This window comes from Crinia signifera, chromosome 6, assembly GCF_055691185.1.
Source record: "Crinia signifera chromosome 6, ASM5569118v1, whole genome shotgun sequence".
Lineage (NCBI taxonomy): Eukaryota > Metazoa > Chordata > Amphibia > Anura > Myobatrachidae > Crinia > Crinia signifera.
This window is the reverse complement of record NC_139222.1, coordinates 205954918-205982846: the sequence shown is the minus strand read 5'-3', so window position 1 is coordinate 205982846 and position 27929 is coordinate 205954918. Positions and strand designations below refer to the sequence as shown.

The following is a 27929-nucleotide window of genomic DNA, read 5'->3' as shown; positions in this document are numbered from 1 at the left end:
TTTTCCAAGGCATTTTCCTTTTTAGTTGCTTGGATTTCCCTTGTACAAGCTTTATTTAAATCTTTGCATATTCTGTATGCCTCCACATCCCCATTAGCCTTGCATAATTTAAACGCTCTTATTCAACCTGCTAGTTTTCCCTTTTGCGATACATTTGTTAATCTCTAACGACTTTTTAAAAACTTTCAACATTTCCTCTGCATTTTTCCCTTCAAATATAGCATTCCACTGTCTTCTATGGAAAGTTTGCATTACTGAAATTAAGCATTTTAGATGGTCCATTATATTGCCGTTTGTGAAAGCCAATATCACGCAAAACCATATTGTTGTCACTATTGCCCAGACTGTCAATTACTTTAGTATTTCATATTCATTCCACATTATTTGTCAACGCAAAGTCCCAATAGGGCCCCACCGGGAGTAGGTTATTTCACGGTTTGTGTATGTTCAGAAATCTCCCACCTTTTAGCTGAAGTACAGGTTTAATTTGTACAGTCAATGTCTGGGTAGTGAAAACCCCCATAATTAATACCTGACCCTGTTTTGACGATTTATTGATTTGTTCTAAAAGTAATGCCTCATCGGATTCGTTAATTTCCGGTGGTTTGTAGAATACGGTTATTAATTTGAGCTTTTGTTACCACCATCTATCTCCACCCACAGAGCCTCAATGTTCTATCCACTAATCCCAGAAGTCATATCTTGTGTGCATAGTTTTAAATTGGATCTTACATAAAGGCAGTCTCTACCCCTCTTTTTCGCCCTATCTTTTCTGCAAAGGGTATATCCAATCTTTATAGCCCAGTCATGTGTATCATTGCACTATGGGGGTTCATGTCAGCTTGGTAAGCAGCAAAAATCGCTTCTTACTAAGTGTTAAAAACAACACACCACAGAACACTTGCCCCCACCCCGAATCTCCTCGGTACCATGCGAGGAGTGTGTTCACTTACATATCCCCTCCCATGCGTCCGCTAGCACGAGACATCATTCGATGGTCACTGACCATCAAATGATGTCTCCTGCCGTCGAAATAAAATTCAGTCTCAACTGACTTATTTCCTTCAGTGTCTGCCAAAGGCGGGGCGGGTGCGGCCGTCCTGTGACATCAGCTGCCAACCCCCGGCAGGCATCGGCCCACCAGAGTTCCCATGGGTGAGCCCCAGTCCTACAACCCCACACGAACCGCGCTGAATGTAACTCGCCGAAGCCGTTAGTTGTTGGGGGTCTGCACATGTGCAAATACATGCTTTCGCAGATAACACCCTTCCCCCCCCAAAAAAACCCTTTGGAACGTACCTGAATGCGCCCCCTTCCGAGGCTTGTTAAATCAGGCCCTATGTCTCTTATTCCTATCACATCATAATGGTCCCTTATATCTAGAAGTTCTAATTTCCCCATTTTGCCTGATAAACTGAAATGCTTGCTTGTCAACGCAAGGAGCTTATTTCCCCCCTCTAACTTAATATGTTTTTCTTTTATTTCCAGTCTGCGGTTTTGATTATTTCTATCCGATTTTATTTATGCGCCCCATTCCCCCCTCTCATTCTACTCTTTAATTCTAACCCATAAATTGCTATTGCCTCCCACCTACGTCTAATTTTAAAACTCCTCCAACCTTGTTTCCATCCTATCCCCCAGCCATGGCCACCACCTCCTTGTTCAGGTGCAATCCATCCCTGTTGTAAAGATGGCCTCTGACTGAAAATTCTGTCCAGTGCTCTAGGAACCAGAACCCCTACTTCCTACACCAGTCCCTTAGCCCTGCAAGTTCCCTCCGTCTCCCTGGTCTAGCATGTGGCACTAGTAATATTTCACAGAGCATTACCTTTAGTCTATGATCTTAGCCTAGAGCTCTGAAATATTGTTTTTTTGTTTTTTTTTAGGACACCCCACTTGCCTCTAACTCAGCCATTGGTGCCAACATGCACTATGACCACTGTGTTTTTAACCTTCCCACCCAATCATCTGTCCATGATGTGTCATACCATAGCACTGGATAGTTATCCTGGTAGCAGATTGCCCTATCAGTCCTTATTATAGAATCCCCTACCACTACAATCTAAGTGCCTTGGGTTCCCTAGTCTCTACTATGTCGGAAGGACCGTTCCTCTGGATGCTAGAGGAACCAGTCGCAACGGACTCCTCCAGGTCTGATATACTATCCAAAGTATACTTGTCCAGAATTGAAAATCTACTGGGGTTCATTAATTCAGCACTGGCTTACTACTTCCTCCCTCTGTTACCCCTTCTTACGGTTACCAAACTAGCTCCTTTTCCAGTCTCAACTGAAACTGCGCCCTCCTGCTCACTAACTGCTTCCACTGTGAGCTGCAAACAGTGTTTCAGTTTTGCAATCTCCATCAGTGTTGTGATTGTCTCCTTTAGAACAGTGCTCTCGGGTTCCAAAGCCACCATCCACCCACACTTGACACAGATGTCAATATCCTGGACCTTCTGATCCACATATACATACATCAGGCAAGAAATTGACTGGGTGAGTATGCCAATCCCGCTCATTGACATCCTAATGAAGATGCAAAGATTTCGCGACGGACAAGTACATATGTGACCACAGTCTAAAGACCTGTAGCCATGAGTGCTTGTTCTCATCAGTGTGGTGATGTTATTGGATTTTCACTGCAAGGTTCTGAATCAGTCCTTGCATGGATAATACTAATCACTACACAACTGAATCGAGCAATCATCTTGCCCCAATATTATACCAGAGATTCTGTGGCATAATAGGTATTAAACAAGAGGAGCATTCTACACGCCCAAACAGAGCTTGAGTGACTTTATGGTTTGAGGAGGATACTGATTTTATCCATGTCATGGCCTTCTCAGCAACGAGATCAACCCAATCAAGTATTTATGTATATTCATATAGGATGCATAGTAGTACTGCCTTTAACCGAGCATTAGATTGCAAGTGGTTAGGAATTTTTATAACATAACAGCATTAAAGCCATTAATAGCCATGTAGCACAAAGACAAATATGTGGAGATTAAATATGCAAGACTCACTTTTTTTGTGACCTTTGTACTGCTGGGATTTAGACTTTTTCTTCTGTTTGGATACAGTCATCTGGTTGTCTTTTGTTACTAAAAACACAAACATTGAATTTATTGGTAAAAGTATTTTACAAACATATACAATGGATCTAGCATTAGACCACATGCCTTACACTATACAAACTGCAGTACTGTGCAGATTACAGCAAAGGGTAGAAAAAAAAACACCCAAAACCAACATTTTTGTAGCCAGTGCAGTTATTGCTACTTCGTGCTATGGGGAGAGAAGCACAAGCAGAATATGTGTATAGCTTTCATGGCATTGCTGGAAAAGCCAGATTGGAACTCACAATGAAGAGTGATTCACCAAAATCCATTTTGAAGATAAAGCGTACGATTCATGCACTGAGCAAGTTCTGGAGCACATACACTTACAGGCTAATCAGACCCTACGCATTTCAGATACAACGGTATCCGTACCTGACTAGACACCCGCTGCGACTGTATCCTTACTACTTGAGGCAAGAAAAAAGGGGTGGGGGCACGTAGGTTGGGGGTATATGCATGCGGCAAACCCCCCCTCCCCCATTTTTGTCACTGCCATGTTCCGGAGAAGCAGGAGCTGGGCTCTGCATTTGATGTTACAGCACCAGTCACCTGTTACTGGACAGCAGGCGACACAGTGGTGTTACACTTCGGCAGATGACACCCAGATGAAGCCGGAGTAATGCTACTGTTACATAACTTCGTCTGCATGCAAAGAAATCATTAAAGTGAGGGCATGTTGTTGGCATGTTGTTGAAAGTGCATCCTATGCAATTTTGTATACAGAGTTCTGTCTGTAGGTGCAACTGCATGGCGATAAACAGAATGGCATACTGAGGGAATATCTACATTCAAAACAAATACATGCAGTAAGAGTCTAGATCAGTCCCAATATTTCCAAGGAGTTGTAGTATCTACTAGGAAAGATTTAAAATTGTTGAACACCAGTCACTAGTTCTACCCCAGGCAAACAAAAGGCCCACCCAATTACAGTACGTGAGTTTCTAGCACCCTCAAGTTACTGCATCGATAGCCACACTTTACGGCAGCCCAAACTTCTTGAAGCCCCACTGGGATTCAAGTACCGAAATCGGGCTGCGTGATACAATGCCAGTACTGGTGTTAACATGCTGCAGCAACAGCAAAGCACTCACTACGCATAAGTGGATTAACCCCACCAAAATACAAAACTTGACTAAAGGTTAAGTTTTGTATTTTGGTTATTATTCCATCGATTTTGCAAATCTCACTCATTTACTAAAGCGGAGAATTGCCACAATGGGCCTTATTTTGGTTCATTCTTTCTGACAAAATCCTTCTTAGATGGACAAAACCATGTGCACTGCAGGGGGGCAGATGTAACATGTGCAGAGAGAATTAGTGTTGGGTGAGTAATTTTGTTTCTGTGCAGGGAAAAGGGGATTTTGTACTTACCGTTAAATCCTTTTCTCAGACTCCATAGGTGACACTGGAGAGTTACAGTGGGGAATAGAAGGCGACCACAGGGAGCTTGGGCACTTTAGAATAAATTAACAGTGACTAACTCCTCCCCTTCTACTTCCTCTCCTAGGCAGTCTAGGTATGTGCCCGGAAGGAGCTGGAAGAAAGGAAAAACACACACTTCCGAGAGGAGGTCAAACATAACCTAACAAATCTCACACACACACACACACTCACATAGAGTGAAAATATGTTTTGAAGAACAGCATTCATAACAGAATGAACCCATCCATAAAAACTTGGCAAAACTCAGAATTCAGACTAAGTATAACAGTCACTCATCCTCTGGTAATTGAAACAACCTGAAACAAAACAGGAAAAGGAGAGACAGCGTCGGGTGGGCGTCCAGTGTCACCTATGGAGTCTGAGAAAAGGATTTAACGGTAAGAACAAAATCATCTTTTCTCTTTCCTCCACTAGGTGACACTGGAGAGTTACAGTGGGGACGTCCCAGAGCTCTCAACACGGGTGGGATGACGCTGAGAGCCCCTTAACACAGAACGGCCAAACCGCGAAGCAGCTGCCGCAAAAGTGTCAAACTTGTAAAAGCGGACAAAGGTCCTCTGACCAGACCACGTAGCCGCTCTACATAGATCCTGTATAGAAACTCCACGGGCAGCCGCCCAGGAGGTACCCACCGACCTTGTAGAATGGGCGGAAATCGAAGAAGGTGGCACCCTAGAGGAAGCCACATAAGCTTGACGAATTGTCAATCTGATCCACCTGGCCAGGGCCTGCTTGGAAGCGGGCCAACCAGGACGCAAGGAGTCATAGAGAACAAATAAAGCATCTGACTTACGTACAGACTCTGTTCTAGCCACGTAAATGCGCAAGGCCCGGACCACGTCCAGCGCTCTAGACTCCTGTGAGTCCTCCCGAAAGGCCGGCACCACAATAGGTTGGTTAATGTGGAATGCCGAGACCACCTTTGGGAGAAACACACTAGAGGTGCGCAGCTCCGCTCTATCCTCGTGGAAACGCAAGAAGGGTGGCTTACAAGAGAGAGCACTCAGCTCCGACACCCGTCTAGCCGAAGCCAAGGCCAACAGAAGGACAGTCTTCCAAGTGACGTATTTTAGTTCCACCTCCTCCATAGGCTCAAATACAGAGGACTGGAGAAACGCCAGTACCACATCCAGGTCCCATGGAGCAGTAGGAGGCCTGAAGGGAGGTTGCAGCCGCAACACCCCCTGGAAGAAAGTCTGTACCTGAGGAAGAAGAGCTAGCCTCCTCTGGAAAAAAATGGAGAGGGCGGATACTTGAACCTTCAAGGACCCCAGCCGGAGTCCTGAGGACAAGCCCTTCTGTAAGAACAGCAGCAATCTGGCCAATTTGAAGTTCACAGGAGAGACCCTCCTGGATTCGCACCAGGCCACATAGGCCCTCCAGATGCGGTGGTAATGCACCGAGGTAACCTGCTTCCTAGCTCCTATCATGGTTGGAATCACCGCCTGCGGGATCCCTGCTTTCCTCAGGCTGGACCTCTCAACAGCCACGCCGTCAAATGTAGATGCTGTAAGTTGGGACAGGTGAACGGACCCTGTGTTAGCAGGTCGTCGCAGAGAGGCAGAGGCCATGGTTCGTCTACTAACAGGCCTGTTAGAACCGTGTACCACGACCGGCGAGGCCAGTCTGGAGCGATGAACAGCACTGTCACCGACTCTCGTCGGATTCTCTGCAGAACCCGAGGGATGAGAGGCACTGGAGGGAAGATGTAAAGGAACTGATCCGTCCAGGGTGCCGTGAGAGCGTCCACTGCCACTGCCTGTGGATCTCTTGTCCGAGCGCAGTATCGGGGCAACTGGTGGTTGTGTCTGGAGGCCATCATGTCTATCTGCGGACAACCCCACCGATGAGTCAAGGTCTGGAAGACCTGAGGGTTCAGACACCACTCTCCGTGGTGGACGTCTCGGCGGCTGAGGTAGTCTGCCTCCCAGTTTTCCACGCCTGGTATGAAAATGGCAGACACGGCCCCTGCGTGCTCCTGCACCCAGCAAAGAATCCTCTTCACCTCTCTCATTGCTGCGCGGCTGCGGGTACCTCCCTGCTTGTTTATGTAAGCCACAGCCGTGGCATTGTCCGACTGCACCCTGATGTCCTTGTTCCGGAGGACCACTTCCGCCTGGAGCAGGGCATAATGCACTGCTCGCAGTTCCAGCACATTGATGGACATCTGTGCTTCCTCCGGGGTCCACAGTCCCTGGAAGTGGAGGCCCAGCGTGACCGCTCCCCAACCCCTGAGGCTGGCGTCCGTGGTGAGGAGTGTCCAATTGTGTATGGCGAACCTCCGCCCCTCCTGCAGGTTGCTGGAGTTGAGCCACCACGCCAGTGATGCTCGAGCCTGATGGGAGAGAGATTCGCTGCTGTAGAAACAGGTGTGAACCTGTCCACTGGCGGAGCAGACACAGATGGAAGGGGCGAGATCGAAACCGCCCGTACTGCACCGCCTCGAACTGTGACCGTTCGATGCTGCAGCACCAGTCGAACCGCTTCTTGCAGGGACAAGATCTTGTCCATGGGAAGGAATACCCTTCTCTGGACCGTGTCCAGAGTCATCCCTAGGAACAGAATCCTCTGCGATGGGGTCAGCTGTGACTTCTGGATGTTGAGCATCCAGCCATGGGACTCCAGAGTCTGACGTGTCAGATGGATGTTGTGCAGAAGGACCTCCCTGGACTGAGCCTTCAACAGAAGGTCGTCCAAGTAAGGGACAATTGTAACTCCCTGAGCCCTGAGTATCTCCATCATGACAGCTATCACTTGGTAAACACCCGGGGCGCAGAGGAGAGGCCGAATGGGAGGGCTCGGAACTGCAGGTGACAGTTCTGGACAGCAAACCGCAGGTATGCCTGGTGAGGGGGCCAGATGGGGATATGCAGGTAACTCCCCTGTCTGCAGTGACTCCATCTTGAAGCGAGTGAACCGTAGGAAGGGATTGAGCTGCTTTAAGTTCAAGATGGGTCTTACTGAGCCGTCCGGCTTGGGAACCAGAAAAAGGCTGGAATAAAATCCCTTTGCCTTTTCCGGTTCCGGAATAACCACCCCTAAATCCCTGAGCTTCTGAATGGCGGCCTGCAAGGCCCTGCCTTTCTCCTGTGAAGCTGGCAAACCTGTGGGAAAAAACCGTTGAGGAGGAGGCAACAAGAAATCTATCTTGTAGCCTACTGCTACCAGGTCCTTTACCCATGCGTCCTGGCATGAACCGGCCCAAACCTGATGGTAAAACAGCAGCCGGCCCCCACCCTGTGTTCTGGACAGGAGCTGGGAGAGTCATGCCGAGGGCTTGGAGGTAACCTTTGCATCCAGGATTGGAGCGCTGGCTTAACCTCTGCCTTTTCCTCGGAAGCCTCTGGAGCTAGTAGCCGCTCCCCTAGACCTACCCCTGAATCTGGGGGTGGGCCGAAATGACAGAAAGGACTGCCCTCCAGTAGTAGGAAATGACCTACGCGGGGGAGGGGCTGCGGTGGGCAGGAACTGAGACTTACCCCCTGTAGCCTGTGAAATCATTTTGTCCAGCCCTGGACCAAAGAGGGCCTCACCAGCAAAGGGTAATGCTTCCACCACCTTCTTGGAATCGGCATCTGCATTCCATTGTCTTAACCAAAGAGTACGGCGAGCAGAAACGGAGAGGGCAGAGATACGAGCCGCAAGCATACAAACATCTGAAGAGGCTTCTACCAAGTAACCTGCAGCCTCCCGTATGTGTTCCACTAAGAGCAACATATCACTTGCCCGTGGGTCTAGAGAGGAGGCCACCTGGGATGCCCATACCTCCATGGCCCTATTGACCCAACATCCCACTTGTGCTGGGCGTTGTAAAAGACCTGCAGCTGAATAAATGTTCTTCAGAGCACTCTCTAACCGCCTATCAGACACATCTTTAAGGGTAGAGGCTCCTGGAATGGGCAACACTGTCTTTTTGGACAAGCGTGATACCGAAGAATCAACAGCAGGTGGCGTCTCACATGCCTTTCTAGCATCCTTAGGAAAAGGATAGGCAGTGAAAAATCTCTGAGACACCTGAAACTTTTTGTCTGGGTGTAACCAAGCTTTTTGCAAGTGTTCATCCAGCTCCTCTGAGGCTGGGAAATATGCAGACTGTTTCTGCTTTTTAGCAAACACTGAGGGACGCGCAGCAGGTCTCACCTCCTCTGTGACATTGAGGGTTAACCTGACTGCTTGTATTAAGTCCTCTAAACCCTGAGAGGGGACATCAGTGTCCTGTATAAGCGGAGCATCAGGCTCAGCATCAGGGTCATGAAATTCACCCTCCTCTAGAGCTGGCATGTCATCATCTGTATCATCTAACAGAGGGACCTGAGGAAACATCCTATTAGCAGAAGCCAGTCTAGGGGGAGGGGGTGTAGAGGAGTCTGCATGCAATGCTCTAGACAGACTCTCCACAGCAGAAGTTAACTCTGCCTGCTGATCCCTGGCTGCATCCCTATCTTGTCTGACCGAAGATAACTCAGAAGCTAGCTGAGAAATCACTGTAGACAACTGGGAAGCCCATACAGGTATATCCTGCCCCCGATGTTGAAGGGGTGGGGGCTGGGGATGCAGCACATGAGGGACATAAAATGGCGCCCTCCGCGTGTGGCGCGAATTTATTGCTGCACTTCTTGCAAGCAATCTTTTTACCAGCCATCATACACTCAGCAATCTTACACAGAAAGGAGAGAGAGATGGAAATACTGGACAGGAGAGGAGGTATAGAAAAAAGGCAGAGTCTGCCACAAGCCCAATACGCGCACTGTATATAAATATAACTTGCGCCGGCTAAGGGACCTTTTTGGACACAGTCCAAGCCGCCCTGACCTCCTATGTCCCGATGTGACTCACTGAACCAGGGTCACCGGCACTTCCAGACACCTCGAGGGAGCCGCGGATCACGCTGCTGCTTCAATGGCTGCCGCTCCTACAAAGAAGGAGAAAGCGGAAGTACCCAGCATGCCGCGCTCTCGCTCCTCTAATGGCGCTGTATTTTAAGAGTGCGCTGCCGCGGCTTTTTACACTGAATCCCCCGCTAGCGGGGGGATCAGCGCTATACTTACCCCTGCCTTAGCTGTCGGGTGCGGCATGCTAACAGGTCCTCGAGGCGCGCTGCATGCAGCTGCGACCGGACCTGCCGACAGCACCCGCGTCGCAGGCAGGTAGGGACAGGGAGCTACCTGCCTGTCCTCTTGCTGATTGTAGCATCAATTTACATTAAAAAATATATAAAACTCAGGAGTGAGCTTTGAACGCACCCAGCTCCCGCAGGGCACATGCTAAGACTACCTAGGAGAGGAAGTAGAAGGGGAGGAGTTAGTCACTGTTAATTTATTCTAAAGTGCCCAAGCTCCCTGTGGTCGCCTTCTATTCCCCACTGTAACTCTCCAGTGTCACCTAGTGGAGGAAAGAGAAAATACTGACTGCTTTATTTTTACACTGCAATATAGATCTCACTTTGAAGTAAAACCCCACCCAAATCTAATTCTCTCTGCACAAGTAACACCTGCCCCACCTGCAGTGCACATGGTTTTGCCCATCTAAGAAGGATTTTGTCAGAAAGAATGAACCAAAATAAGGCCCAATGTGACCAATAAGCACAGCCCCATATCTACTGTAAGCTAAAATTTTAAGAGCCCAATCTCCATGTGAGCTGTTCTAAATTTAGAAAAAAATATATATAAAAAAAACCCCATAAAAATCCTGTTATAGCATACCTCGTCAGTTCTGATACCACCCCAAAGACAAAAAAAAAAAAAAAAAGAAACAAAAACTAAACACTATTCTCCACAAGAAGCAGCAATGGTCCAGTTCAAAAATTATAATATTATTTGAAGCACTGCTTCAATGTGCCTTTAAAATGTTATTATAGTTACCCTTAACTAGATTTTCTAATAAAAAAAGGTATACAATAAATAATTAAGTATTTAATTCATACATAAATAAGTAGATTTCAGACCAAAACTTTGGGTAGAAAGGACAACTATACTAGAGCATAACCAATTAAGTGGACAATTCAGTCAGGAGTTCGCAATCCAACTGGTTTTATGAACAAAAAGAAAAAAAATAAAGAAAAAAACATGTATATAAAAACATGTATAGATTCTAGGTCAGGGGTGATCAGAATATTTTGCTTTGGGACCCCATCAGACAATAACACATTTTTACAGGACCCCAGCAAGTTGCTACTGAATGGCTGCCACATGTGTGGTCAGTTACCTGACTGCTATTGTGAAAGGGAGGCAGTGGGTAATGGAAAAGGGTGACAGGGGGATGGAAGAGGGAGCAAAAATGGGGAGATGTCTAAGCAATTCATTAGCGGATTGGTGGAAAAAAAAAATTAAACGGACCTTTGTATCAAAAGGGTTAAGAAAAGCACCAGGAAAAGGAAGCTAGTGTGGTTTACAAAAGAGGTATCAACTAGTGTAAAAGCAAAAAAGATGGCCTATAGGACATACAAGCAGACTCAAAATAATAACGACAAAAGGTGTATCTTGCCAGATGCAAGAAGGCTAAGAAAGTGATCAGGCGTGCAAAGGCACAAGCTGAGGAGAAAATGGCTCAGTCAGTAGCTAAAGGAAGCAAATATTATATATTTTTTAAGTATATAAGCAAAAGGAGAAAAATCAAATGGAGGAATAATAAGACTTCGGACAGACACTGAGAATTTGGTGGAGGGAGGCAAGGCAATTGCAGATCTAAATAATTATTTTTGCTCCGTATTCACTATAGAAGGAGAAGGGAAGGGACCACAGTTAATTTGCAAGGACATTCATAAAAATAAGGTAGATGGAAGTACATTTACTAAGGAGAAAGTTCTAACAGAACGCTCAAGACCGAATCAATGGGGCCAGATGGAATACATCCAAGGATACTAAAAGATGTGCTGGTAGCGCCATTAACAGATTGATTCAACCAGTCACTAGATACAGGTGCAGTTCCAGAGGACTGGAATATAGCAAATGTAGTTCCACTGCACAAAAGCGGAAGCAAAGAAGAAGCAAGTAACTACAGACCAGTGAGCCTTACATCAGTAGTAGGGAAATTAATGGAAACACTATAAAAATAAAGAATAGTAGAAGATCTTAAATTAAACATACAGGATCCAAAACAGCATGGTTTTACTGCAGGGAGATCATGCCAAACAAATCTTATTGACTTTTCTGACTCAGTAACCAAAATACTAGATTAAGGGGGGGCTGTAGATGTAGCATATCTAGACTTTATTAAGGCATTTGACACTGTCCCACATTGCAGATGGCTAAATAAGCCTGAAAGTGTGGGATTGGATTATAAAACAATTAAATGGATAAGAACCTGGTTGCAGGATAGGAAACAGACAGTTGTAGCAAATGGAGTGCATTCTATGAAAGGACAGGTTACCAGTGGGAGTACCCCAGTGATCTTTAATATCTTTGTTAGTGACATTGCAAATGGTATTGAAGGGGAAGTATGCCTTTTTGCAGATGACACAAAGATATGCAACAGAGTAGACACACCAAGAGGGGTAAATCAAATGACTGATGATCTAGGAAAACTTGAGGGCATGGCAACTAAAGTTTAATGCTAAAAAATGCAAAATTATGCACTTGGGACTCAAAACCCAAAGGCTCAATATAGTATCAACAAGGGTACTATAATGGAAACTACTGAGGAGGTAAGGGATCTAGGAGTCACTATTTCAAGTGACTTAAAGGCAGGAAAGCAATGTAGCAAAGCAATGAGGAAGGCTAGTCAGATGCTTGGTTGCATAGGGAGAGGAATCAGTAGCAGAAAAAAAGATGTAATAGTGCCACTTTATAGGTCATTGGTACGGCCTCATCTGGAATACTGTGCCCAGTTCTGGAGACCATATCTTCAGAAGGATATAAATACATTAGAGCGTGTACAAAGAAGGGCAACTAAAATGGTGCATGGCCTACATCACAAAACTTACCTGGAAAGACTAAGGGCCTTATTCTGATCGGTGCGGATTTCTCCGCATGCGGTCGTCCCGCCGATGGTTATCGTCTGCGCATGTGCAGAGGTCACTCTGCACATGTGCAGGCGATTTCGCTGCACGTATTCTTTACACGCCGCACAGGGGGCGTAGAGGGGCTACTTAGCCTCATTACCCTATGCATACGCCCCGCGTTTCATGGGCGTTCCCATGCAAACGCGGGGCGTATGCATGGTAATGAAGCCGTGACGCGTGTGTAGGGGGCGGGCATCTGACATCGCCGGATGTCAGCTGCCCGCCCCCATACATGATTTCACACGGACAAGTGTCCGTGTGGTCTTGGGTGGCGGGACCTGGTGGAGCGTGCGGCCCTGCATTCGATGTTCGGCGACCATCGAATGCAGGGGCTGCTCCCAAGATGGAGGAGGCGTATCCCCGTCCACTTTCATGCGGACCGCCACATATCCGCGTACGGACGGAGGTGGCGATCCGTATGGAAGGCGAGGATTCGCCTGCACGGTCCTGGCCGCATATTCTGATCGGGCCGCACCGATCAGAATAAGGGCCTAAAAGATCTTAACATGTACAGTTGGAGCAGAGAAGGGAAAGTGGGGATATGATAGAAATCTTCAAATGAATCAAGGGTTTTAACATAGTACAGGAGGGAAATTTTATTCAAAAGGAAAAGTAGTAATAGAACACGGACATGCACTGAAACTGGAGTGAGGTAGGTTCAGGGCAAACGTTAGAAAAAAAATACTTCACAGAAAGGGTAGTGGATAAGTGAATTAGCCTCCCATCAGAGGTGGTAGAGGCAAAGACAGTAGAACAATTTAAACATGCTTGGGATAGGCATATGAATATCCTTACAAATAAATAAGGATAAAAAAAGGGTTGAGATTATCTGAAGGTTAAAAAAAGGGTCAGACTAGATGGGCCAAATGGTTCTTATTTGCTGTCAAATTCTATGTTTATATGTTTAAGCAGTGGGTGTTTACTTAATGAGTTATACCCTGTTCCCCCCTTAACAGACACATTTGCCTGATGGTCAGCAACATAGTCGTGACCCCATGCTGAGGTGGTTGGGATTCACAGTTTCAGAACTGCTGTTCTAGGTGATGAAGGTCAAATTAAAAATCGGGGTGAGCTCAAGGGCATATTGGTCCAACTTGTCATGTGCATGGGGGCCTTTACAGATTAGGGTCATAGAATATCAATTTACAGGTGTCACATGAATGGCAAAAGACAACCCCAAAACACTTTAGATTACCTTGTGGTGCTGGAGGTTGTAGTTGATATCCTGTCAATTGACACCAGCCAACAGGATAGAGGTCAGGAGATTCACAGTCAACCCATTGATCATACTCGTCTTCCCAACCATCAAAATGGATCCTAAGCAGCCTGTGTATGATGCGTGTTACTGTAGCAACACACACCAGCCGTGGTTCCATGAGATCTACCGCTTCAAGCTTCATTCCAACACGGAAACCATGATTTGGGACTTCCTAAAGAGACAGGCCACACAACATAGTTGTGAAATAAAGCACAAAAAAAACAAAAAGCCCCCCAACATCTGAAAGCATAGAAAGAGATTATCAGTGTACCAACTGAAAGGAAGAAATCTAAGTGTTTAGAAAAATCTGTTACTAATAAACCATAATCCATACACTTAAAAAAAGCAGGTGCTAGACTTTTTGTAGCTTTATGTAACTTCATTATCTATAGGGTTATGCATTAGAAAAATGCCTTAATTTTTAACCCTAATTGTAAACAAGGAATCAAGAAGCCTGAATATAAGTAAAACACCAACTACTTACATTTGTTTTTGATAGCAAAGATTTCTTTGGGCCAAATTTGTTCCTCCCCCACCCATAGGGTTCTTTAGGCCCCAATGTTTAAAAAGGTTCATTAGAAGGGCAAACTAACCCAAACTAAAGATTATTAGTTTTTACTTTACCTTGTTAAAAAGCTTCACAGGAGCGGCTATGGATCCAGTTTCCCTGAGGTAGTCAAACCATTTAAAAGGTAGTTTTGTGTAGCCTGCAAAATAACGATTACAAGTGAATCTGCCAAGTTTTAAGGTTCATTGGTGTGTGGACATATAACTGGAGTGTAGATTTCTAAGTCGGTAGGGTGATAATTCTTCATAGGTTGCAGGCACATACTAGTTTTTTTTTTTTTTTTTTTTTAATCCCCAAAAGTTAGCATTGTAATTATTTGTTTAAAAAAACACGATGAGGCCGAAAATAACTAACTAATAATCCTACCTCGTGGTGGAGTTAGTTCAATCTTGTTAATTTCACAGAAACCAACAGGAAATATGGAGGGAGATAAAGCATGGTAACAAAACCAGTCTGAACCATCTGCGGCTTCTGATCCATCAATGCCAATCATTAGATATCCTTCTGCCAAAACCTGTAAAAAACACACACAAAAATAAAGAAAATGGAAATAAACCCCCACACACAATAATACCACATCATATAGAATGCTACAGAAATAAAAAACCCAATAACAAAATCTTCGTATGGAACTTGAAGCCTTGATTTGTACACAACTGAATCAAGGCCTGTAGGTGTAAAGGTCAAAAAGATCGACAGTGTGAGCTTTTGCACCAAATTAAAATGAGCAATGCATTGCACTCTATCAGTGTTCAAAATAAGCACATCATACAAGTGTACAACAGGACAGACACTCAAATGAAATGAAAATGCCAGATACCCACCTTTCTAATGGTTGCTACACATATTGCAGAGAGATTTAATGGATCAATAGCCTCCAGCTTCATCCCTTCCTTGAACCATTCAGAATTCTGATCAACATCTTTAACCTAGCAGAAAATAAAATCATACAAACATAATTACATTGGCTTGAAGAGATATTAAACCCCCTACAGTGAAAAGATTTGTTTATTCTAGTCAAAAAATTTGTCAGTGTTATAAAATGAGACTTAAGCCCCCACACTACACGATGGGGTCCTTGGCTGATAGTTAACCATATCGGCCAATATTGTCTGTACATACTGAACGATATCAGCCACCCAGAACCGCTCATTTTTTTACAGGGGCCCTCTAAACATGCAGGTTGCTTGACTATACTACCAAACTGACCTGCATGTTTGGAAGCATAACGATATAGAGTGTGCACACTAGATATTATGAACAAGATCTCTCAGAAGCACCTTTCGGAGTGATAATGTTCTCAATATAGCATAGTGCTTATGGGTCTTGATACCCCTTCCATACAGAAGCCTAAAACAAGTTTTTGCACATGAACATGCATCAACCCAGGGTCTTGCAACCACAGTAGAAGTCATAGCTTAGGCCTGAGAGGTTCATCCTGGGTCTTGTTGACCTGGATAATGCCCAAAATAAATTGATTGGTTGGGAACAGTAGTGCTTGTAGAGAGGACATCTCCAAGCACCCACTAAATGCCATAAGACCAGGGTCGATGTGCAAATCTGGTAGAAACTCAGTGACCTGTCCACTCATATGATCATGTGGGAGACAAACATGATGGGAGGAAGGGATGTGGTATGACTGCACAACAATCGGAATGACGACTGCGGGTGCACCGACAGGGAACGCAAAGAAGCCCAATGAGGGCTCGCCAAGCTGCGGGCTCAGTGGCTCGTTTCGCTCATCACAGGTTCTATTTTCCCTCTATGGGGTTGTGGACTCCCACAAGGGAGAACAGCCCCTGTCAGTCAGGATCCCCCCCTGCCGGTGCACCGGCAGTCAGGATTCCGATGTCAGTATACGGAATGTCAGGATCTCGACTGACAGGCAGTCATCTGGCACCCAGGAGGAAGACCATGGTCACAGCAGAGTTCCCTAGCAGCACATAGTAGTTCCATCCAATCCCTGCTCCTTAATTACCCTCCATTCTTACCTTTATCCATCTGCAAATGTATTGTGAGATTACAAAGTAAGATACAGAAAAAAGGCCATACTTAATGGATCTGTAGGAGGATTACCATGACCAATTCCATAGTTCTACATTTACTTTATCATAAAGCCGTTGGCATTTACCTTTGTAAATAAGTGAGATGGTGCATCATAGTGCGTTTCCTGTTTCTTTAATATATCTATAAAACAGTACATCACAGGCATAAATAAAACAGCTAAATATGAATAAAATAAAAATGTACAGCATTTTTCAAACAGAACACATTGTCCATACTTTATAGGGTACATTACAGAATTTGCTGAAGTACGTTGGTTTACTTTTGTCCCCACAAAGAACTTGTGCATACCGCAAAAATAAAATGTTCTGTTATCACTAAGATTACTATGCTGTATAAACACCTAGGACAGTTTTTGTTGTTACACTTTACATTAGGGTCAGATTATATTCCTATCTAAAGTTTGTGTAGAAGTTGCATACAGACTGAAATACAACACTTTAGGCAACATGTATTATAAAAAGCATGCATAGAACACAGGCCTTTAGTAAAATAATTCTTAAGACATAGGAACACTGAAAGAACAAATAAAACGGATTGCAGATATACCGCACTTAACATACCCGATCTCTTAAATCGATGACCTATGCTTCGAGACCAACCAATATGGTGAATTAGAGGGCTGTACATATGACACCAGAAATCATCAGTCTTGTCTTCACTTTCCTCATACACCAATCGAAGGCGGCCCCCAATTACACTGTCTACTATTGCAACCCGTGTCCGGCAAAGGTGTGTTTTGTCAACCACTTCTACCCTAATTAAAGGCTTGAACGGGTACTGCATACTTTCTGATACCTTAAGAAAACAAAAAATTTTTTTTTTATAATACTTTATTTATGCAATAAAAAAATAATTTTAATCATAGGTTTTACTTTAGAAACAAATCTACCTAATGAAATGACAATTAAAGTGAATTGATAATGGCCATTGTAGACACAAGAACATTCAATATATTGAATACCTTTTGCGCAAAGTCTGGAGGAAGTGTCTTGGCACCAGTAAGTCGTTTGACTAAAAAAGCTTTCCAATTTGAGTATTTATGTTGTATGGCTGGGGAAAAAAAAAAAAAAAAATAAGATAGGTTTTAATTAGTTTTGTAAGGTAATTGGCAAGTCCTCAAATAAAAGGGCACTCAAAAGGGGAAACCAGAGTAGAATAAGCCAATCTCACTTTCCCAATTCAAAAACTGTACAAGTAACCCTTTACTATAGGAAGTAAATAAAGAACATCTTTTTGCTAATAATGGCATAATACAGATTGAGTATCCCTTATCCGACATGCTCAGGAACACAAGCATTTTGGATAAGGGATTCTTCTGGAATATTTATTAATACCTATTCCCCCTGGCAGCCCCCCGGATTAGTCTTCAGAGGCATCCCCGGTCCCAAGGATGCATTGCACATTTACACCGGTGATGTCACCGGCGCAATGCATCCTTGGGACTGGGGAAGCCGCTGAAGATTAATCCGATGGCCGGCATGGACACCATGGGTCGAAGTGAGGCTTGTGGAGGAGACAAACAAAACCTAAGAGATACTTAATAATAATCGTTTTGTTAAAAAGGTAAAAAAAATATTCCTTGCTAGCATTAACAATAAAATGGTTGGTCATTTCTACTAATGAACACATGAAATTCGGAGCACATACTTTGTGGTGGAACAAGGGGCTTGCCACTGCTGGCACACCAACCAACAGGATGGACATCAGTACTACATATATTACACCAGACGTCCAGGCTAGAATCATTTTCAAAGCCTTCGTATCTCAGCAAAGCATTGTAACCTGAAAAACAGGAAATTAAATGTGATCATGGTAATGGTTACCAATCTTCTTACACCAGTTTGGTAGAACTCACATCACTATTTTCAGCTATTAGGAAACCCAGATCTATGTAGTATTATGCAGCCTTTACTTTGCCACCACTCTATGGGGTAGATTTATTAAGCTTGGTAATGTGATAAACTGTATGGTTTTTATCACCGGCCAATCAGCTCCTACCTGTGAAGTTACAGGCTTGGTATGAAAAATGACAGGTAAGAGCCAATTGGCCGGTGATAAAAAACAGACAGTTTATCGCTTCACCGAGCTTAATAAATCTACCCCTATATTCTATTCCACACATTATGATGCTGCCCATGCTACAGAAAGTCATCTTTATTTACTCAGTCAAAAAAACAACAACAACAAAAAAAACCTGCTAAGCTTCTGAAATACATTCTGCTGGAAGCATTGTTAAGTGTGAAATGTAATCTCTGGCTCTACAGTCAGAATAAGGGCATAAATACCTATAATTTATAATCAGATATCACAGCAATGTAAAATACAAAGTTGACCAAAGCATTTGTTTAAACTATTAAAAAAAAAAAGAAACACAAACCTGCCAATTTCACAATTACAGCAATCCAAAACACTTTTGGAGGCAGATTATTGTCTGTGTTGAGAACTTCAACTCTCACGCCTTCTGCAATATCACCCCAGCAATTACCCATTGGTGCCTATTAGGAAAAAAATATATATATCTAATGTCCACTGGATTTTAGAAATTGTACAATTAAGTAGCATGTATTACACATTAAAGAAGGTGCATCTAACCTGGAATTTAGAAATTCCTAATGCTTTTATCACAGGTCCAGTAGTTCCATAAAGACTTCTAAAATCCTTAGAAATGATCAGTTGTCCGTTATGTGTTGTACCTTTAGTAATAGTTCTATTATGCAACTCTCTCATACCAAGTCACATAACTTGGAGGCCAGCTGCCAACAGCCTAAACTAGTTTTTACTACAAATACATCAATATAGAGGTTAAGTAATTGGATACTGCAAATACATCAATGGGCTACCCTGTGCAAATACTGAATCTGGTCTTCGCCATAGGCTTGATTATAACAATATCTAGATCTGCCCAGTTTCCACAAGAAAAATCACCCACATGGTTCAATATGGTGGTAAAACACAGCCTCAGGCATCAATGACTGAACAGATTGTCCTTTCACTTACCATATGACTTTGTAAAATGCCTAAACTAAAACCATGTCAGAATACGTGACTCATTACAGAACTAGTAAAACAGTTGGAAGTCAGTACGCATGGCTACCAGAGCAAAAATAGGAATTTGGTACTTACCGATAATTCCCTTTCTCCGAATCCGAAGGGGACACTGAAGTACTACGCTGGGGATAGTGTGGTGTTATGGAGGAGTTGGCACTTTAAGAACTTGAAGTGTGGTGTGGCTCCTCCCCCTCTATCCCCCCCTCAGACTCCAGTCTTAGTTACTGTGCCCGAGAGGAGAAAAGAGACCAGGAAACCTCTGACAGAGAGAGAGAGAGAGAGAATGAAAACAAGACACCGAATGAAACATAAGTCAAAAGAACTCACATCCAGACCATCGCATGCAACACATCCTGGCCACATGCGACCTGTAAACCCCTCCCTTACCAGAAGACCAGTGCCGGGAGGGCGTTCAGTGTCCCCTTCGGATTCGGAGAAAGGGAATTATCGGTAAGTACCAAATTCCTATTTTCTCCTTCATCCTCTGGGGACACTGAAGTACTACGCTGGGGACGTCCCAAAGCCATCCCCACGGGCGGGAAGGCGCTGGGCATCCTGAAGCACCGCGCGGCCAAACCTAGTAGAGGAAGCCGCGAAGGTGTCAAACCTATAAAACTTAATAAAGGTATTGGGCCCAAACCAAGTGGCTGCCCTACATACCTGAGAAAGAGACACCCCTCTGGCCGCCGCCCAAGAAGGTCCCACCGAACGGGTGGAATGAGCCGACACTCTAGCAGGCGGAGGCCTGAACATAAGCTTGTTTAATGGTTAGGCAAATCCATCTGGCCAAAGTTTGCTTGGTAGCCGGCCAACCACGTTTTGCAGAACAGTATAGGACAAACAACGAATCCGACTTCCTGAGATCCCTGGTTCTGTCCACATAAACCTGCAAAGTTCGGACCACATCCAGTGAAGCGAACTCTCCTGTCAAGGCCGGAACCACGATTGGCTGATAAAGATGATAAGCCGTCACCACCTTTGGCAAGTAATCTAACCGAGTCCAGAGTTCCGCCCTATCTGAGTGGAACACCAAATACGGAGAACGACATGAGAGAGCACTGAGGTCAGACACTCGTTGAGCCGATGCCAAGGCCAGCAGAATCACCGTCTTCCAGGTGAGCAAACGTAAATCAATAGATTCTAAAGGCTCAAACACCTCAGACCTGAGATAATCCAGCACCAAGGGAAGATCCCAAGGTTCCTCCGGAGGTCTTACCGGAGGCTGCAGCCTGAGAACCCCATTCATGAAGGTTTGTATCTCCGGCATCAAAGCTAAGCGCCGATGAAAAAATACCGACAAGGCGGACACCTGAACCTTAAGGGACCCTAAACGAAGGCCCGCCTCAAACCCTGATTGCAGAAACCTCAACAATCGGGACAAACAAAAAACAGCTGTAGGGCACTTGTGTCGTTCGCACCACGACACATAAGCCTTCCTGGCTCTCATCATTGTGGGAATGACCTCCTTAGGTACCCCACGTCTACTCAGCAGCTCGGCCTCAACAGCCACGCCGTCAAACGTAGCTGCCTTAACCCTTGGTAGACGAATGGTCCCTGTTGCAACAGATCCTCTCTTTGAGGAAGTTGCCAGGGTTGATCAGGAGCCCCTGAAGATCGGCAAACCAAGGCCGACGAGGCCAATTTGGAGCTATGAAAATCACTGTTGCCTTCTCGCGCTTGATCCGTTTGAGTACCAACTGAATCAAGGGTAACGGGGGGGAACACATAGATTAGATGGTAATTCCACTCTGCGGTCAGAGCATCCGTCGCCACCGCCTCCGGATCTCGAGACCTGGAACAATACTGAGCCACTTTGCAATTCCGTTTGGATGCCATCATGTCTATTTGTGGTAACCCCCAACGAATGACAATCTGGCCAAACACATCCGGATGCAGGGCCCACTCTCCTGGGTGCACATCCAGGCGACTTTAGTCCGCTTCCCAATTGTCCACCCCTGGAATGAACACCGCTGAGAAAGCCAGAGAATTCCTCTCCGCCCACTGTAGGATCGGCGTACCTCCTGCATCGCCGCCTGACTGCGCGTTACACCCTGTCTGTTGATATATGCCACAGCGGTGGCATTGTCTGACTGAATTCGGATCGGCTTCCCTCTGATGAACAAGTCCGCATTGAGAAGCGCCAGGCGGATCGCTCGAATTTCCAGAATATTTATTGGAAGACTTGATTCCTGCTGGGACCAACGCCCCTGAAAGTGACATCCCATCACAACCGCCCCCCAGCTCCTTAGGCTGGCATCCGTCGTGATGATAGTCCACTCCCAGACTCCGAACCGGCGCCCCTCCAACAGATTGGCCGTCTGCAGCCACCAGTGAAGGGACAGACGACTGCAGGGTGACAGAATTACTGTCCTGTGCATGTGGACATGCGAACCCGACCACTGCCTCAACAGATCGAGTTGAAAAGTCCTGGAGTGGAAGCGGCCGAAAGGCAGAGCCTCGAAGGAGGCGACCATCTTGCCAAGCAATCGAATGCAAAGGTGCACCGACACCCTCCGGGGACGAAGAACCTGCCTCACCAAGTCCTGAAGCGAGGAAATTTTCTCCAAAGGAAGGAAGACCCGCTGTACTTCTGTATCCAGAATTAGTCCCAGAAACAAAATCCTTTGGGAAGGAACCATCTGGGATTTCCCATAATTTAGAATCCAGCCATGCTGAATCAAAGTCTGACAAGTCACGTGAAGCGCTTGCTCCAGCTGACTCTTGGATCCGGCTTTTATCAACAAATCGTCCAGATACGGAACAATCTTGACTCCTAGTGTGTGGAGAAAAGCAACCATGACTGCCATTACTTTGGTGAAAAGGCGAGGCGCCGATGACAGGCCAAAGGGCAGAGCCCGAAATTGAAAATGCTGGTCTTTGATTGCGAACCGAAGGAACCTCTGGTGTAAGTCGTAAATGGGAATATGCAGATAGGCATCCTTGATGTCCAAGGATGCCAAATATTCCCCCGGTTCCAGACCTGCCACCACCGAGCGCAGCGACTCCATTTTGAACCTGTGGTACATAATATACTCGTTCAACTTTTTTAGATTTAAGATCGGCCTTACCGACCCATCTGGTTTTGGAACCAGGAACAGAGGGGAATAAAACCCTTCCTTGCGTTGATCGGTCGGGACGGGCATTACCACGCCGGCTGATAACAACCGCTGAACTGCTTGGAGTAGTAACTGAGCGTCTTTTTCCGCATGCGGAAGACCCATCGTGAAAAACTGTTGAGGAGGAGAACCGGCAAACTCTAGTTTGTATCCCCGAGACACCACTGAGAGAACCCACTTGTCCTTGCAGGATTCTTCCCAGGCCTGCCGGAAATCCAGAAGCCGCGCTCCTACTCTGGGATCCCCCAGGTAGGAGGGAAGGGCGTCATGCCGCGGGCTTTTCTGGCTGCTTGGCGTCTGCACGCCGGGAGCCAGGGTTAGCGGAGGAGGTGGCGGCGCCAAAGCCTCTACCCCTACCACGGGACGAGGTAAAGGAACCTCTAGATTTACCCCTAAATTTCGGGGCACCTCGAAAGGAGCGAAAAGCCGGTCCCTGGTAAGGTTTTTTAGGAGGAGGCGCTGAGGAAGGGAGGAAGGTAGATTTCCCCCCTGTCGCCTGAGCAATTAACCTATCCAGCTCTGGGCCAAAAAGAACATCCCCCGTAAAGGGAAGAGCTTCCACTGCTTTTTTTATATCCGCCTCCGCCTGCCAAGACTTAAGCCACAAGGACCGTCTGGCTGTAATTGACAGAGCCGAAATTCTCGCCACCAGCGCAGCCGAATCCCTGGCAGCCTCTCCAATGTACGCCGCGGATTCCCGCATTTGATCAGCCAACTGAGCTAACTCCTCAGGAGGCCTCTGCTCCTCCAAACCCTTGGACAATTCCTCTGCCCATTTCTCCATGGCCCTGCTGACCCAGGAGATAACAAAAATAGGACGCAAAGAGACACCTGCCGTTGAAAAGATATGCTTAAGCCCCGCCTCCAAACGCCTATCTGGAGCCTCCTTCAGGGCCACCGCTCCCGGAATGGGGAGAGCTGCCTTTTTTGAAAGCTTAGAGACAGAAGCGTCCGCTAACGGCGGGTTCTTCCATTTCGCCCTGGCTTCAGGCGCAAATGGATAAGACGCCTTAAAGCGCCTGGACAACTGAAACTTTTTCTCAGGTGCTTTCCAAATGTCCAACAGAGGCTTCTCCAACTCTATGGACTCAGGAAAAGTTACCGCAGCCTTCACTGGACGGCCAAAAATAGAAACTGGAGCAGGTGATTCTTGCTCAGCCACATTAAGGGTCACCTTAATAGCCTGAATCAAGGCCTCTAAACCTTGAGCTTCATCCTGAACACCCTGCTCCTCATCCACAGGAGCAAAGGTATCATCCAGCGCCTGACACTCCCCCTCCTCTAGAGGGTTAACCTCTTCCTCATCTGAAGTATCAATCCTCAAAACCAAAGGGGCACCCCTTTTCTTAGGTGGAAGGGGGACGCTGGACTGTGTAGGCATAACGGTGGATTGTACCAGCGAATCCACTGACCTAATCAACTCTCTGGCCCATGAAGGCTCAGCAGAAGACATAGTAGACAAATGAGAGTGTAAAATCTCCCTGTCCCTACGGGACGCTGCCAGCTCAGAAGCTAAGGTAGCTAACACACTTGTAACCCCTTCAGCATTAAAGAGAGCAGCTGGCTGTTGAACAGCCCCTCCTTTATAGCAATCCTTACACAGTGACACACCTTTCACATGCTGTGTAAATTGCTGGTTACACTGAGTGCAAGTGAACAGCTTCTGAGAAGCCTTAGAGGAAGAAGCTTTTGATGCCATAATGTAAGACAGTACAACACTTCCCACTCAACACACTCTAACACACCCACACAGATAGCAGTGTAAACCCAGCAGGCAAAAGGAGAAAATACAATAGGGGGAGAGGAGCTCACCTTCCCCGAATTAGGCCCACCTGAACACTCCAAGCGGGGACTCCTAAGGAGAACCCCTTCACTCACCCAGCGCAGTGACACAGTCTGTCCAGTCTGGGATGAAACGCTTTGCTGTCCTGAAGCAGAAGGGCTCTGATGAGGCACAACAAACAGAGGAAGGCAGCGTGGGCAGAGAGGCAGCGTTTGCCGCGCTGAGGATTTTTATGCTGGAGGAGACGCCCATGACACGCCTCCTCCTCCTCCGTCCCAGCTCGCGCTGAGGACAGCGGCGCTGAAACATAGTCTGCCCCTCAGCTGGACCAGCGCGCGACTCTGGTCCAGCAGTCACCCGGCGCACAGCGCCCCTGTCCTGCTCTCTCCGGCGGGTGACACAGCCAACGGAGCAGTAACACACGCCGCAAGCGGCTGTGGCTGCTCCCCCACACCTAATATGCAGGCGGCTGAGGTCAGCAGCGTGCACCGCACGCAGTGCCGCTCTGACCTCCCGGAGAGCTGTACACTCTGCAGGCAGCCAGTCTAACATTCAGGCTGCCTGCACACTTCAATATAAAAATAAAAAAACGGACAACTAGAGACCCCTGCGGGAGCCTCTTGCCCAGGGATCCTACTCATCCGGGCACTAAACTAAGATTGGAGTCTGAGGGGGGGATAGAGGGGGAGGAGCCACACCACACTTCAAGTTCTTAAAGTGCCAACTCCTCCATAACACCACACTATCCCCAGCGTAGTACTTCAGTGTCCCCAGAGGATGAAGGAGAAAAAGCGGGCAACGAAGATAGTCAAGGACCAACTACATCCTGGCCATGGCTTGTTTAACCTGCTGCCATCAGGCAGACGCTACAGGGCTATTCCCACCAGAAGCCCAAAAACTTTATTTCCTCAAGCGGATCACCTGTTGACACATGAACCCCTCACTGTCTAGTCGCCCCATAACCCTTTGCACATAATCTAACACGGTGTCCCCTCAGAATAACTTGCTATATGCCTGTACATGTTCCCCCACCTGTTTATATTGCTTATACTGTATGCAGTATACTTGTTACCCACCTGCCTGCTGCACAGCAAACCGAAAACAAAATTCCTAGTATACGCAAGTCTATTAAATGGTGTAACACTTACCCCAAGAGTAAAAGTCACTAGAAAGTACAGGAAAATACTTACATGTTTAAAGCAAGAGACTGGAGCAGCCACCTGGTTATTGCTAGTGATGTAGTTGCCCCATTTAAATCCCTCTGCTGTAATAGCTAGAAGAAGGAAAAAAAGAAAAAAGTTAACTCTGAGCCCACTGGGTCAGAAAGGAGGGGCAAATAAAAAAATGATCCTTACCGGTTTTACTTAGGGACTGGCTCTTTAAGGTAGCTTGATACTGTGCATAAGCGGCTAGCTTTGCAACTAATGGCTGTTTCTGGAGAACCTTGGCTTTCTTAGAGGGAGGTCTTCCCTGAAGGACAAAAATGTATGTATTTATTATGTATGTAAAGCTCAGGATTTAACATTTTAAAGTCAACAGTTAACTTAAGCAATAAATAGAAACAGAAAAGCATTGGCAGAGTTTTGAAGTTTAATCTTTTTATACTGAGGCCGATATTTCCAATCTTACTGCATCTGTACCTACATACGCAAAAGCAATTATTGGAGGATCCTGCACACCATTACCACATAACAGAACATACCTTTCAAAGAAACAAAACACTGAATTTAACAGTCCAATGGTTCTTAAATCATGTGAATATGAAAAATGTAAAAGGTTTTAACTTACTACCTGTAGTCTTGCCATGATGCTTGCCTTTTTAGAATTTGAGGAATAACTTCGAGAGCAAGAAACACTACAGAATCGCTTTGTTTTAGAGTAAAAAGCATCTCTCACTCCAACCATTCCACACATTTCACATGTAGCTAGAAGAGAAGAAAGAGCTTCATCAGAATGCTAAACTGAGGCACCAAGGATTAAAATAAATACAAAAGGATCAAAAAAAGATAGTGTCTCACACATACACACACTATGAAAGTTTCTTCAAGGACAGTGGTTCCCAACCTTTTTTCTCTCCCGTACCCCTTGAATAGGCTTTTCATTATAAGTACCCCTCCTCTCAATTTGAAATTTCCACAGTAGTTCTGAGTGGAAGTGAGCAGTATGCGTGGAGGTAGCCGTAGACTAGTATATGGTCAGGAATCAGGTCCGTCTTTGTCTGGCCGCTGGCTGTGTATTGTCTCCAGAGTTCCCGATAACGCCTGTAGGATTAATGCTTCTTCCACCCATGTCAGTGCGGGGCAGATGTTCACAGGAAGCTCACAGTGAATTGCTGGTTGGGCAAAAGCACGAGGAGACACCGATGACGCTGCAGATGGAACTGGAAATGACACAACGTGGCTTGTTTCCATGGCAATGGTAGACTTCTTTTGCCATTGGGAGACTTTTTCTTCTTCCGCTATTAGCAATATTATTTCCAAGTACCCCCAACTGGTCTTCAGAGTACCCCCAGGGGTACTAGTACCCCAGGTTGGGAACCACTGTTCTAGGACAATATAATGTGTAATTGTTAATTTTTCCCCCCTTCTAGAACAGCATGTAAAAGAAGACTCACCCATGCCAGATTTCCCATCTGGGTAAGTATACACTTGCCCATTGTTTTTAATAATGGGGAGACTGGATTGTAAAGGGGCAACTTCCTCTTCACTCTCATCAGAGCTGGAGCTACTGCTGCTGTCCTCACTGCAAGTATCATACCCGTCAAACATTCCGAATGAGTCCCGTCTTTTCCGCACAGAACTTGAATGGTCAGCCTGCCAGGAGACATAAGAAGTCTGCAGCTCACAATTAGGAAAACTGACACTACTAACCATACAGTTGTTTTTTTAAGTCAGTCAATCCTAAGATAATAAAATTAAAAAGACTTCAAGAGACATGGAATAGTTTTTTCTAAGACCTAGAGCAAACTAGAAATCAGCAGACTATTAGAATTAAAATACTGCAACATATCTAGAATCATGTCAATTTCATACAATGAAATATCTGACAATGCATGGGTAGGGTTTAAACATGTGTAGCAATTAAATACATATTGTAATTAGAAAAGAAAGGTCCATTATAAAATGTTTAACTAAAGGCAGATTGTTTATCAACTAAAAACATAATCCTTCCAGCATGCACTGGTCAAGTAAATTGGGTAACAACTGCACCAGGGAGGAAATTTAAAAGGATGAGAGATTTGGTAAGAAATATCCAGTTTTTTTTAAAAGCGTCAATCATTCACAATTCAAAGTCAAACTTGTTTTGCAGTGTAAATGATTGCCACTTTAAAAAAAACAAAAAACAAAAAAACCTGGAGATTTCTTACCAAATCTCTCTCTTTCTGATTCTCTCATCATATTAAATGTCACCCCATGTGTCCTTTTACAGTCAGACAATTAAAATATGCTTAACATACAAATGATTCAAATATACTACGTAATATTAACTTCAGATGTATTCCTGGGCAGACTACATGATATGAA

At 45.5% G+C, this 27929-nt stretch overlaps 1 protein-coding gene across 6 annotated transcripts in view; it reads right to left on the bottom strand.

Annotated features, from left to right (window-relative positions):
- Window positions 1-27929, bottom strand: part of MBTD1 (mbt domain containing 1) — a 53984-nt gene that overhangs the window by 25134 nt on the left and 921 nt on the right. For 3 of the 6 annotated variants that reach the window (XM_083148658.1, XM_083148662.1, XM_083148663.1), the window contains exons 2-15: window positions 27020-27239; window positions 26194-26330; window positions 25761-25875; window positions 25596-25678; window positions 18836-18953; window positions 18106-18240; window positions 17420-17508; window positions 17019-17253; window positions 16523-16578; window positions 15216-15320; window positions 14758-14905; window positions 14448-14530; window positions 13761-13995; window positions 3028-3105 (exon numbers count right to left, since the gene is read on the bottom strand). In XM_083148658.1, the coding sequence (XP_083004784.1) occupies window positions 3028-3105; window positions 13761-13995; window positions 14448-14530; window positions 14758-14905; window positions 15216-15320; window positions 16523-16578; window positions 17019-17253; window positions 17420-17508; window positions 18106-18240; window positions 18836-18953; window positions 25596-25678; window positions 25761-25875; window positions 26194-26330; window positions 27020-27239 (1837 nt within the window). The remainder of the gene's footprint in view (window positions 1-3027; window positions 3106-13760; window positions 13996-14447; window positions 14531-14757; window positions 14906-15215; window positions 15321-16522; window positions 16579-17018; window positions 17254-17419; window positions 17509-18105; window positions 18241-18835; window positions 18954-25595; window positions 25679-25760; window positions 25876-26193; window positions 26331-27019; window positions 27240-27929) is intronic. The other 3 variants (XM_083148659.1, XM_083148660.1, XM_083148661.1) reach the window with 3 other exon arrangements.